The 20,085-nt window shown below is 38.0% G+C and overlaps 1 protein-coding gene across 3 annotated transcripts; it reads right to left on the minus strand.

Moving 5' to 3' along the window:
• Positions 1-1,756: 1,756 nt before the first annotated feature.
• On the minus strand, positions 1,757-5,180 carry LOC111882790 (serine/threonine protein phosphatase 2A 57 kDa regulatory subunit B' kappa isoform). 3 transcript variants are annotated; one of them, XM_023879157.3, is made up of 4 exons: positions 4,965-5,180; positions 4,576-4,689; positions 2,376-3,577; positions 1,757-2,283 (listed from the first exon to the last, which is right to left on the minus strand). In XM_023879157.3, the coding sequence occupies exons 1-4, from the start codon at positions 4,990-4,992 to the stop codon at positions 1,954-1,956; spliced, it is 1,674 nt and encodes a 557-aa protein (XP_023734925.1). In that variant the 5' UTR covers positions 4,993-5,180; the 3' UTR covers positions 1,757-1,953. The 3 variants fall into 3 exon arrangements, with proteins under 3 accessions (XP_023734925.1, XP_023734926.1, XP_023734927.1); XM_023879158.3 differs by having other exon boundaries at positions 4,639-4,689; positions 4,965-5,179; XM_023879159.3 differs by lacking the exon at positions 4,576-4,689 and having other exon boundaries at positions 4,965-5,178.
• Positions 5,181-20,085: the final 14,905 nt, after the last annotated feature.

The following is a 20,085-nucleotide window of genomic DNA, read 5'->3' on the forward strand; positions in this document are numbered from 1 at the left end:
CATGGAGACAAAAGATTGAAGCCCTCTGATCATGAGTTAATCAAAAGGATCAAGATGCAAGTTCAGAATCTCCCAGACCTTGAGATACCACCTGAATATGCTTATATCATCCTAGAAACAGACAGATGCATGGAAGCATGGGGAGGTATAGTCAAATGGAAGAACAAAAAGGAAGAACCAAGAAGCTCAGAGAAGATTTGTGCATATGCAAGTGGCAAGTTCTCAACAACCCAATCCACAATTGATGCTGAAATCAATGCCTGCATCAACACTCGGGAGAAACTAAAAATCCACTACCTTGATAAACAAGAAATCACTTTAAGGACATATTGCCAAGCCATTATTAGCTTTTACAACAAAGCTAATAGCAGCAAATCCTCAAGGGTTAGGTGGATAAAGTTTGCAGATGCAGTCACAGGAACAGGCGTCAAGATTAACATAGAGCATATAGAAGGGAAACATCTAGCTGATTCTCTCTCAAGACTTGTTAAGCTTTGTTTTGTAGAATTCACAGGAGAAATGAAACGGTTAGCAGCAGCAACCCTTTACTCAGTGGAGGAAGTTCTACAATCCCCTTCTGCCTCTCAGAAGAATATGAAGATTACTTGCGATGAAATCATGAAGACTTTCAACCACTCCCAAGAATCTTTACTAAAACAATCTTCACACTGGAAGAACCGGGAGCATTGTACAGACAATACCAGCTTAGAGCCAATCAAACCCCAATCAGAATGGATAAATCTAATGCATGGAGATCAGTCGCCCAAGATATCAAATTATCAGCAGCAAAAGAAGCAATCAAAGCAATGCGAAATCTACAAGCAATCATACAGTGCAAAGCCCAAGTCTGCTTTGGAAAATCAACAAGAGACAACCATTGGTTTGACCAAAAGGAAGATGTTCGAATCCAAAACAAAGAAGCCCGAAAAATCCTCATCGAACTGGAAGCCCTCGCACAACGATTGGGCCGCAATAATATCTAAGCCCATAGAAGTCCAAGACAATACCCAAAAAGAAAACAAATGTCGCTACAACAGCAAAGGATTTCTAGAAGATAGTGACAACAGTGATGACGATTCAATTTTTATTGTGGACCCCGGGTGGGATGATTATTGTCTACAAACGATAAAATTGAATCGTCCCATGGATCCATACCTTTATCCAAAAGCTAGAAGGGTCTGTATGTGAAATTATTTCACATATCACGGGTTTTCAAAAGTTGAGTTGTTTGGATGTTCAGAAGTCATCAAGAAGTCTCCACCACTTGTTAAAAGTATCTTTATAATTATCAAGGTTGTCGGTCACATGTAACAAGTTAAATAATTCATTGTTTAAACGTCATCGCTTACGTTTTTATTCTTGTCTAATAGTTTGTAAGCCCATCTATATAAGGGCATAAGTTCTAAGTTTGAGATCATCGAATCCATTCACCTACAATCACCACCACTACCATAGATTTTTTTCTTTTTTTTTTTACTTTCAGGTTTTTGTGGTTAACAATTTTGATTTTTACTGGAATTTCCAACCATCTCAACTTAAAAATTTGTGGTTATTTTGAATATTTGTCTAAAACATTATCAAAACATCAGAGCACCAAATAAAATAAATAGCCTAATGTTTTTCATCATCTAATATATACCTAAAAAGTCTCTCTAACCCCATCCAATCATGTCTCATTTATCAAACACAACCACCAAGGGGCAATCACTACTAACATTGGATTCACATTGACCAAATTCACATACAAAACAAAGTGTTAAAACAACCAACAAATACTCTTTATTTTCATCCAACAAGAACATCCTCAAGAGTTAACACCAAACATCCCCGAGAACATCCTCAAACTCCACAAACAACTAGCAGCCACAAAGCGGCCCCGTTTCGCTCTTCTCCTTAAAAAAACACAAGAAGAAATCTAATGCAAAACCGGTTTCCTATTACATATGACTTTTGCTAGCAAGAAACAACACAAGTAGTAGCGGTTTCTTCCATGATTGAAACACTTTCAAGGCGCTCCCAAGTCAACCGCCGCCGCTCAGCCGCCACGGTCAACGTTGACTTGTCCTCCTCCATCCGCCCTTGGCATGACACCACCAACTCATGGTCAACATCGTCCAACATTTTCATCATGTTTTGTGCAAGGTTGACAACTGTCCTGCTCCAATGTTTTTGGGAGTTTTGTTCTAAAGAGGAAAAAACAAGAGGCATGATCACCTGCCGATTACACATGATAAGATGGAGTATGTGTTCGTTGTTCCATAAGAAATGTGCTCGTTCAGCCACCTACACGTTTAAAAAAACAAAAAAAAGTTTTTCTATTAGTCAAATGTCTAAAATACCCTTTTGGGTAAACTACAAAAAATTTTAAAAATTACCTGAAAATGAGAACTACGAAGACAGCAATTTATACGCCTAAACAAAGGAACCATAATCTTCTCAAACTCATCCGTATGAATCATTTCAAGCAACTCTTCCAACTCACTCAAGAACATCAATTGCTTTTGACTACTTGTAACAGGCCAAAATTTCAATAATCCTTTTATAACATCACTTGATAATTTTGGTTCTTTCTCTACAAACTGAACAACACAATAAGTCAACTGATGATGATAAACCCCCACAGATTTCGGTTTATGAAGAGGAACAAGAGCCCTAAGTAAAAACATCTTGTGTTCTTTCTTCAATGGTAACGCAAACCCACTAATCACACTCCCAAAAATCTCCAGCAATTCAGCAATCCCGTTGTGTTTTTCAGTTTCAAAAACAAATCGGTATATAATATTGCTCACAACCATCCGAATAAAGGGTCTATGAACCATGAATTTACCATAAACCCTGTGCAAAATCGCTTTCAAACAGTCGCGTTCTCGAGGATCTTCAGTGTCAAAAAGATCGAGTAATCTTAATATGAATGAGTGATCGATATATTGTTTGGCAATTTTTGGATCGAGGGAAGTTTGGGTTAGAAATCGAGCGAGAATCTCATACACAAGTTGTAAATGCGACCACGCGGGATCAAAACACGGTTCTTCATCTTCCGTTTCACCACGTTGTGAAAAAATGGAATTTTTTGGCGGGAAATCACGAAATAGATTGTTCCCACACATTTTACAAATGGAAAACATCGCGGGTTCGGTGAGTTTTGGGGATTCGGATGAGAGAAAATCGATGATTTCTGATAAAGTTTGTCGCTTTATGTCTTTCTCGATAGAATCTTGATTTTGATCACTGAAATCATATAATTTTGAGCAAAGATTTAACTTACTGATGAGTAGTCTTAGTTTATCGGAATTTTGGACATCTTTGAAGGGGACACGTGGATCGATCATTTCGCCAGCTGGCATGATGCTGGCTGGGAAAATCGAGGAAGACATTTTTTTAACGGTGTTTAATCGACTTGAAATGGCGTTGTATGTGTTGAGGAAGCCATTGTTGTTGCTTACGTCATTTGTTATGCTACTTGAAGAACTGCCCCCATCGGGATCTGATGTGTTGGATTTTGATGACTTCCGAGGGATTTTTGCGAGAAATTGCTTGATCATAGTGGAAACTGTTGAATTTGAAGCCAATAATAAGCCTAAAACAAGATGAAAAAATGGAGATTAGAATTTTATTACAGAAAGTAGCAAACTACAAACATTGATCAAATGTTCAAGAAAAAAATTGTTACACAATAAACATTTTCCTCTACCTACCATAAAAGAAAGGATTAAATGCATGATAATGTACTCTGTAATTTGTGTATTATAGCTTCTTCCTATTACAGTATTGTAATTTGAAAAATCTATTGGGTTATAGTTATTTCATCGAAATACAAAACAATTTTCAATGTTAAAATGGGGTAGATTTTTTAAAGTAGAATGTTTTAATAAGGAAAAAATTGGAAGTAAATGCTATAATTGGATAGAATTTTCATAATACAACGTTTTAATAGAAAAAAGACTGAGAGTACAATGCTATAATTGGGCAGATTTTTCAAGGTATAAGGCTTTAATAAGAAAAAGATTTGAGTACACTGCTATAAGTGGGTAGATATGTCAAATTACAATGTGTTAAGAAGAATAAAATTAAAGCACAATGTTGTAAAAGAAATAGTTAAAAGTAAGATGCTATAATAAACAAATAAACCGAAGTACATTGCCATTTATTGGATTTATCCCTAAACAAAAAAGAATACCTAGCAACTTTTACTACATAATAAATCAACCTTCGTACTATCATAATGTGATTCTTGTTGTGATCGAATAATCTTTGTTGTGAAAATGGAAAATAGACACTAAACCTAGCAAGAACAAGTGATTATAGACAAAATCGCTTGTTTTTCAATAAGTGTGTTTAGTTTGCAATGATATACGATGTATTGAGAGGTAAAAATAAAGATAATAAAGTCAATTTCCTTTTAGGTAAATCGTTAAACAGAAAAAAAAAAACCCAATCGAACAACAATTTTCGTTATGATCTAATCTCAAAATGGATTAAAAAAAGTTGAAACTTTTAAAGAAAATCTTGAACAGATTTTCACGAAAAGCGAACATTCATTGCCCCAAGTTGAAATTACATCTATAATTAACATACATATACGAGAATCCAATGGGCGACAAGCAAATTCAAGAACAGCATGTGTATTCATAAGAGTACCGAAAAGGGATCTAAGAATGGGATGCCCAGATCTGAAACCTAAATAAAGATCTGCAAATTCATCACAAAGAAAATGGAAAATAAAAATAGAAGAAAACCCAGATCATAAAAAGACCTAAAATTCTCAAATTTGGAATCGGAGGCTACAAAATTACCCACTAAAATTGTTGAATGCAAGAAGTGTTCTTCACACAACTACTTGTTTCCCCATTACAAGATTAAAGATAAATGTAAAATCAGAAGACTGAAAAAGCATGTAAGTCGGAAGAGATCTATACATATATGGACATATGACATATGTTTGTATGTATAGAGAGAGAAAGTACCTGGATTTTCTGGGACGAAAATGGACATGGGCTTCTGAGAGAGAGAGAGAGATTAGATAAAAGAAGAAGTCATGAACATGAGAGAGAGAGAGAAAGAGAGTTCTGTTAATTTCTTGAAATCGAAGACATAATAATAATAATGGCGATGGAGGATCCCATCTTTCCTTTCTGTAAGCATCCAAGGAATAGGTTTTCGTTCATGATTTTGTACCTTCAAACTTTATTTTTGTTTTCATCTTTTGATTTTCTACCTTCAAACTTTACCAATTTCCACCAAAAGTAAAATGAATAAAATATTTCATTTTTTTTCTGTTATTGTTTTGTATATTTTAAAAATAATGTCATAACTAAAAAAAATAAAAATAATTATGAATATTTGGTAAAAATAATAATTGATAAGCTTGTCGTAAATATAACAAATATTCATATATATATATATATATATATATATATATATATATATATATATATATATATATATATATATATATAAAATTAAAAATCAATGAACATAACATATAATAATATATTTGAAAAAAATCTCATTACCCTATTATAAGTATTTAAAAAAAACTAGTTTATAAACTCTCTCATCAAACACTATATTACATCAATGTCAACAAATAACAAAATAAGTTAGTTTAGAGCATCATATCCATGATATGGTATGAATTTTTCAAGTCAAAAAAAGGTTTTGAAAATTGAAAAAGCTGTTAAAAGAGTTTTTTCAAACTAAAGCTTTTTTACCAAGGGTGTGTTCGGCAAAACTAGCTGGTAGCGAATAGCTTGTAACTTGTAGCGGGTAGCTTGTAGCTTGTAAGCGTTTTAATTAAATTAAACGCTAGAAGCTTATAGTGTCAAACGAGGTTTTCTATTTAAAACGGAGCGTTTTGTCAAACGTAGAAGCTGGAAACTAAAAGCTCCGTGCCAAACACGCTCTAAGCTTAATGATTAACAAACTTTTTTTCTTAGGCTTTTTCAATGATGGATGGGTCCTATAGTTTTTCAACTTATAGCAAATAAGCAACTATAAAAATAAAATATAGATAATCAAAAGTAAAAAAATTCTCATAGTGAAGAGGATACAAAAAGCGTTTCTATTTAAAGTTTTTTGTTTAAAAAAATATATAGTTTTTCTGTTGTAGATGGTTTTATTAGAACATCGACAATATGAAAATTTTTCAAGAGTTTTTTTATTAGCTAATTTATGTGCAAAACACAACCCAAGACCCTGTTTTAAAATTTTGTCCAAACGTCGGTTACTTATTTAGAGGATAATGATTCTTTCAACTTATTATACATATTTTAAATATATACCTTAACAATTATTTTGAACATCATTAAATAAACACTATATTGTATAAATATTAATTCTAAAATTGAAAAAATAAACACTATATTTTACAAGTGTTTGCGCAAATTAGTTATTTTGACAAAAATTAATGTTTAGTATATGTTTATAGTAATGATGATTCATAAAATCATTTGCTTCAACTTTTTATTCTGTATGTTATTCACATGTTTTATTAGAGATTAAAAAAATATCCCAACCTATAGAACCCAAAACTTTTGGATCGAGTTTTGACCGGGTATATGGTTATTGGACCCTAGATGTATAACCGAATCGAATCGACTCATGAGATACTTGAGACCAACTCAAAAAAATACTTGAAGTTGACTCGGCTTAAGTTGAGTCGAGCTCGAGCAACTCGAGTACATTATCGAGTCAAGCTTTAGTATTGAAATACTTAGCTCGTGAAACTCGCGAGATTAATCGAGTATCGGTATATTTACACTTTTAGCCTTTGTTTTTTTTTTAATATTTACGTATTGTAGAGTTGATACGAGTCGAGCTCAAGAGTTTAATCAAAATTCAATCGTAATTTAACGTAATTTTATTTTTATAATAGTTAATCGATTCGAGCCGATTTGAACTCGAAAGTCTCGATTACTTTATCGAGCTTGAGCCCGATCTTTAAATTAAGGCTTGGGTCAAGCTCGAGCTAAGTTTCGAACTCGAGTTTTTTAGTCGAGTCGATTTTCAAGTCCGGCAGTACCTGGCTCAACTAAATTAGCCCTAACCAGATACAAAATTTGTTCTAAAAAAATTTGCAAATTTTGGGTGTTTATTGTGTTAAGGTAATACTCGTCTGATTTACCCGACCCTGAACCATTTATAATTTTATAGTACTTATATTATTATTATTATTATTATTATTATTATTATTAACTAGTAAAGAACCCGCGGCTACGCCGTTTTTGAGGTAATATGGAAAAAATCGACTAACTTTAAAAGATATGTGCTGAAATTGTAAATCACCATAAATAGGGGAGAAAGTCGACAACCCTTAAAATTAGATGTCAACAGTGTACAACGAAAAGAAGGGACATTGATGGAGAAAATCCAAAGATGTTGTGATGATAATATTAAAGGTGTCAAAGTTGGGAAAATACGGTGGCCAAATTTTAAAGGAGGTTTTTTTGTGTTTTTTTGTGTTTTTTTATGTCAAAATGTAAAAGTTTTGACTATGAGGACGAAAAGTGTCAAATTCATTAAAGATTTGTGGTAAAAACACCAAAATATAAAACATTTGACTGCAAGGACTAAAAGTGTCAAATTCGTTAAAGATTTGTGGCAAAAACCTTAAGGCACAAAAACTTATCAAAAAGGCAAAAATATAAAAAATTTGACTTTAGGGACTAAAAATGTCAAATTCAGCAAACGTTTGTGGCAAAAACCTAAAGCCTAAAGATTACTATTCCTAAGCTCCTTTGGATTTAATATATATATATATATATATATATATATATATATATATATATATATATATATATATATATATATATATATATATATATCTTAATTACCTTATAAAGCATTTTTGGTCAAATGCTGAATTTTAAGTCGTACAAACATACAATGCATTTGTACAATCAATTTATGCATTACAAAAAGAGTAGAGTACATATGGTCAACAACTGAAAATGTCAAATCTCTTATCCCCTATTCTTAGGCTATTTTGACCCGGTTCATTCATTATCTTCGTATTTCCCCAAATCTCGCAATTTCTGTTCACAAATCTTGGTTATATATCGCTGACGTTTCCATTTCTAGGGTTTAATTCATCTTTCAGCATTCAACCACCATTGTCACACCCGTCGCTTGGCGCGGGTAAACGGCTAGTATATATATATATATATATATATATATATATATATATATATATATATATATATAGAGAGAGAGAGAGAGAGAGAGAGAGAGAGGAAAGATCATTTGAGAATGATGAGATATTAATCTCTTAGATCGTTTAGATCTTACACAGGTTTAGCAAAACAATTCAACAAAGTAATAAACAAGAGATGGAATCAACAGTATGCTTAATGATTCAAGCCTCAGCAGAGCTCGACAAAGAACTTCCGATGTAGAGGCTTTTAGGGTTACAATCGATAAAAATAATAAACGTTATGAATAATCGACTCCAAAAAATTACGTACCAAAATGCATGCAAGCATCTATAAATACTCAAACCCTAACAAAAAAATCACGGATGGACAGGCCCAATCCGGATACAAAACAAGGCTAAGAACCGAGCCCAAGACGCAACACCATACACCCAACAATCTCCACCTTTGCGTCAAATGGGGCGAGACTCTACTTCGGCTTACTAGACCCAGCAGCATCAGCCTTATTTGTAACATTGAATAAGCAAGGAATGATGGCGAGAAGAGTTGCCCTGAACCGAATATACCACTGGATCATATCGTTGAAGTATTTCTTGTCACTGTCAGAGTTTTGCCTGCATCGATGGATGATCCCCAGAACATGCTCCAGACAAGATGTAGAGTAAAGATGTTTATCCGCTAAGGCAAACAAACACTTCTGGCCTTCTCCTCTTGTGAACATGACTGAGTTTCGCTTCAAGTCAATCCTCCCATCTGCATTTTGTTCAAATCACTTGCAGAAACGATTGGGGCGATGGTAGGCTTCTTTCTGAGGACATTTGCGATTTCTTGATCCAGCTTGGCAACCTCCATGACATAGCAGCCCAACATCCTTTTTATGTGATCTATGATCGGCTCATGTTCTTTTTCATTGGTGAGGAGGATATTGTGCAGAATGATCCAATCATGAGGATTTAAGTTGGGAAGATCAGCAAGAGAAATGACATGTTCGGTTTTCTCTGATCCCCTCAAGATTTTGAATCGAACATTGATAAAGTTGCCCTCTTTTGCAGGTTTGAGAACCCGGACGTTGATGATTTTCTGTGCACTCCATGTTTTGTACTGAGACTGAGCATACCTCAGGTAGAAATCAATCAACTCCCTGTCAACCTTCGGGTGTGGATGAGGGACTTCAGCAATGTGGCCGAAAGCATGAAAGATGAAGGCCTTTCGGGTCAAGGGCATGTCGAATTGTGAGTCGACAGAATTGTCTCGATCCAGTGAGATCACAGGTTCTAGCCAGAGGAGACTTGGAGACTCGATTGCTTCTTTGATAAGCTTTTCAAGAGTCCAAGGAGGGAACAGAGTTTTTCGACTTTCAAGGAGATCATGAGCCTCCTTCATCCTCCTTTCATTTGCCTCGGCCTCCCTAGCAACCCGAGCGTTCAGATCCAGTTCTTTGTCCCTGGCCTGCTTCTTCAAGATCTCTGCAATCGTTTCTTTATCTTCATCTACATCACTATCACCAGTAACCTTCTTGCCTTTATCTTTAGCACCCGAACCTGATGCATGACCAGTTGGTGGTTCGGTTGCTTTGGTTAGAGTAGATGGAGATATGGGAGGCGGTTGGGATTGAGCTGTGGAAACAGGAGGAGGTTGAGATTGATCACTTCCCTTTGAACTGTCTTCTCCCCTTGTTTTAGATAGGCCACAGGCTCAGGAATCCCCTCAATTCGGTTGAGCATGGAAAGCACAGGAGCAAGCTTCTCATGCAGGGTTCGCCTCACCGAGTAGTTGAGAATCGAGTCATGCGCTTCAAGGATGTTGGAAAGGGCGCTGTGGACATCCGAAACACAACTTTTGATCACTGCTCGCTCTGACAGAAGAGTATCAACCTCCTTCTTAGATTGAGAAATAATAAGGTTCTTGGCTTTAAGCGCAGAGGTTTTGCGAGCAAGAGCATCCATCACAGAATTTTCTGTGGCCAGATCCTGTTGGAGTTTGGAGAGACGCTCGTCAATGCTGGACTGGAAGGATTTATGGTCTGCTTCAAGAGTCCGTCGAATACTAGCAAAGTTCTGCTGTTCAGTGGCAAACGAAGTGGTCAGCTTCGTAATAGCATAATTGACCTTCTCTGCATTGGTTTCGGTAACCCCCTGCAAAGACTCCAGAAAAATGTTAGCATCTTTGAATAGTTTTTCGACTTTTTCGGTCGCAGCTGTGCATGCCTTTGAGGATGCATCAATGGCAGCAGTGGCAGAGGTGATGGAAGCTTCGTGTTTGTTGGTGAAGTCATCCACCATTTTCTGAATAGCAACCTCTGTCACGTGGGACCGAGAGGAGGAGGAAGAAGCGATGAGATTGTCAATTTTCTCATGAAGTTCTTTGATGTGCTTTTTGGTGACAGGAGCATCATCATCATCATCATCGCTTTGGATTCGGTAAGGGCTGTAGTATATGGAATCAAAGGTCATATCCTCCCCACCCAAAAATGTCTCGGTTTCTGCTGAGGGAGTGGGAGATAAGGGTGATGTTGGGGGTTCAGTGGTAGGGGTAGGTTCAAGTGTAGAAAATGGCTCGGTGGTGAAGGTGGTTTCGGGTGCTGAAGTCCGATCCCTCGTATCAAATACGTTGGTTCGAACCTCACTGATAGTTGTTTTGGTGGCTTCAGTGAAAATGGGTGGTCGTATAGGAATAGAGGTGGGTGGTATAGGGTTAGAAGAGGTTATGGGGGGAATGGAAATAGTGGTAGTTATGAGGGGAATAGAAATAAGAGTAGTTATAGGGGGAATGGAAATAGATGAGGTTATGATGGGAATGGAAATAGGTATGGTGGTAGGAGGAGGAGAAATAGGTTTGGATGAAACTGGTACCTCATGTGAAGGCGAATGGGGAGGAGTATCACCTCGAGCTGATTCCTCTGAGTCAGACTCGTCAGCCTCTGAATCGCTTGAGGAAGAAGCGAGAACTAGTTTCCTCCTCGGTTGGTTTTTCTTCCTTTTTGGTGGGGGTGATTGATCTGTCTTTGAGGGTTTCCGCTTCTTAGGAGAAGGACCCTTCACCCCTTTGGCCTTTTTCTTAAGTTTCCCTTTTTCTGGTTTCTTTCCCCTGGCAGCTGGTTTATCTGCGTCATGGATGGACTGAACCATCTCTGCAGTCAGCTCCCTCGGACCTGAAGGACGAAATTCCTTGTAGGTCTTCATGATAATGCTCTCATTTGACACACCGGCGTACATAGACTCCGGAATGGATCCAATGAAAGAGAACTTGGTGGGATCAGTGACAATTATCTTGGTGGTGTGGAAGACACTGATCGAGGAGAGGGGGGAATCGGCTACAGTGGGAACATGAAGCTTGTCCATTGCCCATTTGGTGATGAGCGTCCAAAATCTGGCATAGGATACTTCAGTATGACGGGATGAGGATGCAAGGCTTTGAATTAGTTGTTGCCAGAGAGCCGAGCCATAATCTAGGTTGATCCCATTGTACAACCCGTAGAGAATTGTCATTAACAATTTACTGGTTCCATCAGCACCAGCACTCCTCTCAGATAATCCCTTGAATAGAATGGTGAAGAAGCCGTTCCATTGAGGAGGAAGACACGACTTTTTAAACTTCGTTACTGTAGTGAGGTTTTTTGTGTAGCCCATGTTGTAGTACATTGAGAATAACTGTCCCACAGAGATTGAGTCAGGGTTAACCCTTGATTTATCAGGTTCAAACCCTAGAAGCCAGCAAAAACGTTGCTTGGATATGGAGGTCTTGTTGGAAATAATGTTGAAGTAGATTCTATCCACTGATTTGTCATAATGAGCAGTGGAGAATACCTGGGAAAGACACTCCATGGGTACGATTTCCACCTTCGACAATGCGAGAACCAGTGGAGAGTATTTGAGACACTCCACGATGGGATACATGTAATGATCGTATACAAGAGGGTTTAGGTCAATCACCAGGCTTTGTTGAGGTCGAATAGGGAGAATGTGGGTGCAAGGAGAAGTTTCATGCACAGACGAAGAATCCGCCATTGTTGAATGCTGGGTTGAAGAAGATGAACAGTAAAGGATAAATCGCCTTAGTTTGCTCTCTGATTTTGGATTGTTGTAAAGTGGTAAAGGAACAAGGAATGATCCCTTTATACCGTGGGTAAAGGAGAGAGAAGAATCAGCCCCCAAATCCTCTCGAAACGCGAAACGTTTCCGAAATTGACTGAATTGTAACTGTTAGCAACCCCGATGATGACGCATGAGAGAGAAAAACTGTGTCGTTAAACGCGCCTTTCCATCATATCACCTTTTTGAACTGTTGACCTTCCGGCTGAGTCATCATCTTATCTTTTAACATAGATGTTATCATGAGATAGAATCAAAGATATTAGAAGAGCCACGTCAGTCTTTGATTAAGTATTTCTTTGAGACCCAAAGCTACACAAGAGGAAATAGCATGTATCGAACTGAACCAGACTTTTGAAAATCAAAAGATTTTCGTGTATAGAGTGTCAAAAGATAAAGAAAGAAAACAACATCTATGTGGGAATATGTTATGTCAATGTGGACACAAAACAGTGGATCCCGGGCACGAATCTCTTCCTTCAAAGTCAAGAGAGACTTTAAAGTGTCTGTATGGATTCCCGTTGAATTACGATCAAACACTTGTTAAGAAGTGTTGAAAGGCATCTTTTGATAAGGCTTAAAAGGGTGGCTTTCACTTCAGTTTAGAATCCCAGACCTTGACATAAGACCGAAACCAAACGAAGTACCTGTGAGACCGATGTGGTCTGTTGAACAAGTAGGTTGGGATGTATTTGTGGTGACTTGTTGGAGATGTTTGTTTGTGAAATCTCAAAATATTAAAACTGGATTCTATGGGAAGAAATGTCATGGCGAGTAACAATTTCATAAGAATCACACAAAAGAAAGAGATTTCATGATACAACTACAAATGTAATTGTTTACTGTCAATTCATGTTAGGTATTGAATTTAGGGTTTCACTTAGCACGTAGTGACATGAGGCTAAGATCATAAACACAGAGACCGTGTAACCATAAATCTCAGTGGTTATTTCTGAGAGTCTCAACGGTTACTATATGGGACCGAAATATGATGGAGAAAAATATTTGAGGTGGTGAAAAGAAACCAAAGTACCTCTGCTAAAAATAGTGACCAAGCAGAAAACTCTTGACTCATATGAGAAAGGAGTAAGGTAGCTCATGATTAGAATAAATGTATCAGCCTAATTGGGAAGACAAGGTTTGTATATACCTAGTCATTAAGGCTTTATTCAAAATCAATTGAGGCTTTAGACAACATGCAGCAGCATGCTTCTAGGGACGCTTAACTAGTATAAAGTGTGAGAATGATACCTGCCCCATCGATATTCCAGGAATGATCAACAAAAATAGGAACTAAAGAAAGAAAATATTTTTGGAGATTTGATATTTTTGTAAAGAGAAAAACCAAACCAAAAAGAAAAAAATTTGAACCGAACCCGAAATGGACCGAACGCTCGGTTCATTTCGGTTCCTAAAAAAATATTTTTGGAAAACAACTATACATAAGTATACAACCATAGACAACACCTTTTGAGATTGAGCGAAACCAAGTGCAATGGGATCGAACCCGAAATAGACCGAGCGTTCGGTTCATTTCGGTTCCCATGTGAACCGAACCCGAAATAGACCGAGCGTTCGGTTCATTTTGTTTCCAACTTTTAGTTTTAAGATGGTGTTTTTGGTACTGACTCCGATTCCATCATGCCTAGACCTTGAAGGATTTTATTGAAACTCGCTTCAGGTAGGGCTTTGGTGAAGATATCGGCTAGTTGATCAGTGGTGCGAACAAAGTGAATTTCGACGTTTCCATCTTCCACATGATCCTTACTAAAGTGATACCTCAGTGCTATATGCTTGGTCTTGGAGTGTTGCACTGGGTTATGACAGATCCTAATTGCACTTTCTGAATCGCAATATAGTGGGATCTTTTTCATATTGAGTCCATAATCACGGAGCTGGCTTTGGATCCAAATCACTTGAGATGTACAGGAGGCAGCTGCAATGTATTCTGCTTCGGCTGTAGAGAGAGAAACACATGTTTGTTTCTTTGATTGCCAGCTAACCAACTTCCTGTCTAAGAATTAGTAGCCTCCTGTGGTGCTTTTTCGATCTAGACCACATCCTCCTAAGTCTGAATCCGAGTAGGCTTGAACGAAGAAACCTGAGTTTGAGGGATACCAAAGACCGAGATAGGTGGTTCGCTTCAAATACCTGAATATATTCTTTACTGCTAGCATGTGTGGTTCACGAGGATTTGCTTGAAACCTGGCACAATAGCATACTGAAAACATTATATCGGGCCTGCTAGTGTGAGATACATCAAGGAACCAATCATTTGTCGATATAAAGTGATGTCGATTGCCGGTTTTTCTAAAGAAGGTGTGAGCTTGGTGCCAAATGCCATAGGGACTTTGACTTTTGATTCTCCCATCATGCCAAATTTAGCAAGAAGAGTCTTTGTGTATGCTTCCTGGTTGATAAAGATGCCTTCGGGTCCCTGTCTGATATTTAAACTAAGGAAAAAGTTAATCGGACCCATTGAGCTCATTTCAAATTTTGTTTCCATCAACTTCCTGAATTCAGCTGTTAGGCTAGGATTCGTTGAGCCGAAGATGATATCATCGACGTAGATTTGAACGATCATAAGGTGGTTACCTTCCTTTTTACAAAAGAAGGTTGGGTCAACCGAACCTTGTTTGAATTTAGACATCTTTAAAAATTTAGTTAAAGTTTCATACCATGCCCTAGGAGCTTGTTTCAGACCATAAACTGCCTTATCCAAGATATAGCAGTGATTAGGATGCTTTTTGTTTACAAAACCAAGAGGTTGCTCCACGTACACGGTTTCTTCAAGTTCCCCATTTAGAAAGGCACACTTCACATCCATTTGGTAGACTTCAAAGTTCTTGTGTGCAACGTAGGAAAGAAATATTCGAACAGATTCCAGCCTTGCAACCGGAGCGAATGTCTCTTCGTAATCGATTCCTTCTTCCTGGCAATAACCTTTCACTACTAACCGTGCCTTGTTCCTGATTACATTACCCTCCTTGTCCATTTTGTTTCTGAACATCCATTTGAGACCGACAACCGAGGCATCTTTTGGTGTTGGAATAAGTCTCCATACCTTATTTGCTTTAAACTCATTGATTTTGTCTTGCATTGCTTGAACCCAATCAGAGTGATCGAGAGCAGTTTGCTTCGCCTTCAGTTGTGATCGAGTCAGAATCTTTTCAGATGCATCACCCACGATTTGAGACGCAGGGTGATCTCTGGTCCATTTGATGAGAGGAGGATAATTTGGATCATAAGTGGGATCCAATTCGACATTTACCTCTTCTTCCAACTCAGATTGAATATCATCATCATAAAGCAAAGTGGAATTCTCCCCCTCGACAGATGACGAACCATTTGGAGGTGAACCATAAAATTCTTCTGCTACTGGGCTTCCAGGCGATTCCGGGCTTTCGGTTGCTACAGGACTTTCGGGTGCAACCGGACTGTCGGGTCTGGAAGGGCTTTTAGTTGATTTTGGACTTTCGGTTGCTACAGGACTTTCGGTTGCTTCAGGACTTTCGGGTGCAACCGGACTGTCGGGTCTGGCAGGGCTTTCGGTTCCTTCAAAGATTGGAGTTTCCCTTTGGTCATGAGGATTATCACCGATTGAAAATGATGGACTCTCCCCTAGATATGTGAATCCTGTCGTTCTGAAGAGAAATGTTTCTCCCCCTCGACTGAAGTATTGCTCTGAGAAGGTTCGTTTCGAACTGGTTCTTCTTCATCCATCTGTTTGGTGGAGTCTTCGACAATCTTCTTAAGATGATCCACCTTGTTGTCTGTTGCCTAGGCTTCAGAGTGAATGGCCTTTTCTGGTTCATCAAACAAATCCATGAATTGATCAAACAAATTAGCGACAATGGATGTGACTTGACCAGATTGAGAGAAGATCTCTCCCATTTTGCCTTCAATAGACTGCAACTTCTTGACGTAGGTATCATCGAATGTTACATAATAGGTTTCTTCAATATGTTTGGAACGTTTATTCAGAACCCTATACACCTTTGAAGTAAGAGAGTACCCCAGAAAAATTCCTTCGTCTGCTTTGACATCAAATTTGTTGCGATGTTCTTTGGAATTGAAAATGAAGCACCTTGAGCCGAACACATGAAAGAACTTGACATTCGGCTTCCTACTGTTAAGAATCTCATAGGGGGTCATAAAGAAACGTTTGTTGAGATAACTCCTATTTTGAGTGAAACAGGCTGCAACAATGGCGTCTGCCCAGAAGTACAGTGGTAGTGAGGCGAAACTCAGCATGATTCGGGCTGCCTCACACAGAGATCTGTTTCGCCTTTCGACAATCCCGTTCTGTTGAGGAGTATATGGGGCTGAGAAATTATGACTGGTGCCCTTTTCTGCCAAGAAGTCTTCGAATTCTTTATTCTTGAATTCCAATCCATTATCGCTCTTGATGTTTCGAACAACTTTTCTCAATTGCACTTCGACCTGCTTAATAAAGAGTTTCAACTTGGGAGTTGCCTCTGATTTATGCTTTAGAAAGAACACCCATGTAAACCGTGAGAAATCATCAACAATAACAAGGATGTACTTATTACCGCTAATGCTCTCGATGGATGATGGACCACATAAGTCGATGTGAAGTAACTCAAGTGGTTCAACAACTTTGGTGTTTATAATGGTTGGGTGACTTTTGCGACTTTGTTTCCCCATTTCAAAAGCAACACATAAGTGTTCTCGATCAAACTTGAGCAATGGAAGACCACGAACATGATCACTGATGACGAGCTTATTGATGTCTTTGAAGTTGAGGTGTGAGAGCCTTCGGTGCCATAACCAACTTTCGTCTGAATAAGCTTTGGACAAGAGACAGATGGCGGGATTCCCTTTGATTGGGTTGAGATTTAAAGGAAACATCTCACCTTTTCGTTTTGACTTGAGAATAACCCTGTTGGATTTCTTCTCTATGATTTCAGAACCTTCATCATCAAATGAAACTTTAAGACCGGTACCTCCCACCAGTTGAGACACGCTTATAAGGTTATGTTGTAACCCCTCAACATAAGCCACCTTCCTGATTGTAAAGTCTCCATTTGTTATCATTCCATAACCCTTTATCGTGCCATAGGAGTTGTTACCAAACTTGACATTGCCGCCATTATGAAGGGACCGAAACTCTCTTAGCTCTTCCTTCCTTCCTGTCATGTGATGTGAGCAGCCACTGTCTATGTACCATTCTCCGTCAAACTGCTCATCACTTATAACCTGCAAAAGTTAAGCAGATTTAGGAACCCAGAGTTGCTTGGGTCCTCGTGAGCATTTTACAAAAACAAGAATAGTAAGAGAGGCATCAACAAGATACGTTCGTTTTATTAATGTTGCTTGATCTTTCCTCTTAATTGTGAACACTTTGATTTTATTGGAGTTAGGTTCAGGGGTTTTGTTGCTAGCTTGCTTTCGGTCTTCTTTTGTTGAGGAAATTTTAGTCTTTCCTTTCAAATCCTTTGACGATTGAGAGCATGGTGAAGGACGAGAGTTAGATTTAGAAGAAGAAGGAGAATGAGAAGAATTAGAATTGGAATCTCTCCTGTCTTCAGATTTGAAATGACCCTTTCTGTTGTAATCATTTGAGGGACCGAACCTTGACCTTCGGTTCTTGTTTGATGAAGGACCGAAACCGATTTTTCGATTGTTGTGGGTCTCTGAACCGAAACTGGGTTTCCTGCTATAAAAGTTAGATGGACTGAACCCTGGTTTTTGTCTGCTGTTATTTGGAGGACCGAAACAAGACTTTGGGTTGTTGTTTCTTTCAGGACCGAACCTGTCCTCTTGGTCTTGTTCTTTCTATGACCCAGACGTGTTCTTTTGGTTCTTTTGGTCCAAAGGATTGAAGCTTCCTTTATCATGTTTCACTTCTTCTTTGGCCTTGGAGTTTCCATCAAAGTGAGCATAGTGAGGGTTTTGGGAGCGCCAAATTTGTTTTCGCTCTGAGAGGTTTTTCTTATGCCTCAGATTCCTCTGCTGCTTTTGATTTTTCACCTGTTTGGGTTGTTTGTGAATATTCGCCTTCTGTTTCGGCTTATGAACAACAGGTTCACTCTTCATAGGTGAGGTTTCGCTTGTGGAGGTGACTTCTTCTACAGGAGTTTCTTTTGTGCCGCTTGTACTTGGTACGTCAAAATTGGTAGGCTTATTCAGCGGTTCAAGCACATATCTACCTTTGGTCTTCCAGGAAGTTCGCTCCGACAGACCAACCGTTTCGTCTGCATTGTCTATGGGTGCTGACCAGAAAAACTCATCACAACCATCTGCATTATCTTCGTTCACTATGACAGTGAGTTCGGCTGTTTGATGTTCGGTTACTCCCATGACCTTATACACTTGATTTGGTGTGGTTCTCACTTTTTGGTACACAACAACCTTTTCTTTAAGGGCTGGGGACTTAGTTTTGGACAAATGAGCGAATTCCACAGAATTTTCAGAAATCAGGTTTTTGTGGTTTTCAGGTTCGCTCTTGACAAATTCAGAACAGTCGACTTCAACCTCTACAGAAATTTCACTCATATCATCATCCTCATTAAGTTCAGATGCGTTTTCAACATCAATTTTGTTTTCTAAACTTAAATTGGTACTCAATGAGTCAAATTTTTGTATGGTTTCGGTCCTGAGTTTCAGCTTATCATTTTCATCCAAAAGATTTTTAAGCATGTCCTTATGGTCTTTGGACTTTATAAAAGATTCTATTTTGTCCAGACCATACATATAAGTAGGATTAACATCATCGGAAGATACAACACTTTCACAGTTGTATGCTTCGGCATCGATTTCATCCTTCTTAAACTCAAGGAAGGGTAGAATCATGCGATGTATCTTCTGCCCTATTTCACAATTTAGATGCAGTTGAGTAATGTTAGCATAAAGCCTTTTAGCGATCAAACAAAAAACATTCCTTTGTTTTAACAATTTCAGATTGTCTCTTTGCAAATAAATGTTTTCATCCGTAGACTTAATTAGCTCCAACTCCTTCTGCTCAATCCACATCCTTCGCTCCTCACTCTTGGATGACACCCTGCTCATTTGGTCAGTCAGATTAGAATTTGTGACCCGTGTTTGAGTTAAACAACTATCTAGATTCGAAATTCTTGAATTCAAGTTTATTAATTCTTTTTCGTATGATGCATGTTGTGACATCCCCAATTTCACGGCCAGAAAAGACCGATTTGTTTATGCTTTGTTTTCAAAATCAGAGTGATCGTTTAAAGAAAACGGTTGCGGAATTTGTTCCCAAAATAAAATATGATAACCATTTTATCAAAACATTTCTCGAAAATAATGTATTTTTATTAAATAATAAAACCTCGGGATGTCATGTTCGTTACAGACCAAAAGCATAAACAACATAAAATAGACCTTACAATAGTTATTCAACTACTGATCTATAATCCAAAATCTCTCGTCAAGTCCGCCGACTTATACTCTTGTGTCATTACCTGTAATGAAAAGAAAACTGAGTGGGTCAGGCTTGGGAGCCTGGTGAGCATATAGGGTTTTCAACCCACAATAATACATTTGTTATATTCAATTATCAAACAATCAACCCATATACCCATCCCCATTATCTTCTTAAGGTTTCACCCTAAGAACCAACTATCCTTCATTCACTTATTCCTAAGGAATCGACACGAAATCCATTGCTGCCAAAGTTTATCTATCGAGTACTAAATCCATATTTTATCAGACGCTAACTCCATAGTCGTCGGGGTTTACTCAAGCGGCGCTAACTCCATAGTCACCAAGGTTCACTTAACAAGCGCTAACTCCATAGTCGCCAAGGTTTACTTAACAAGCGCTAACTCCATAGTCGCCAAGGTTCATCAAATAGGCACGAA

Source organism: Lactuca sativa, chromosome 8, assembly GCF_002870075.4.
Source record: "Lactuca sativa cultivar Salinas chromosome 8, Lsat_Salinas_v11, whole genome shotgun sequence".
Lineage (NCBI taxonomy): Eukaryota > Viridiplantae > Streptophyta > Magnoliopsida > Asterales > Asteraceae > Lactuca > Lactuca sativa.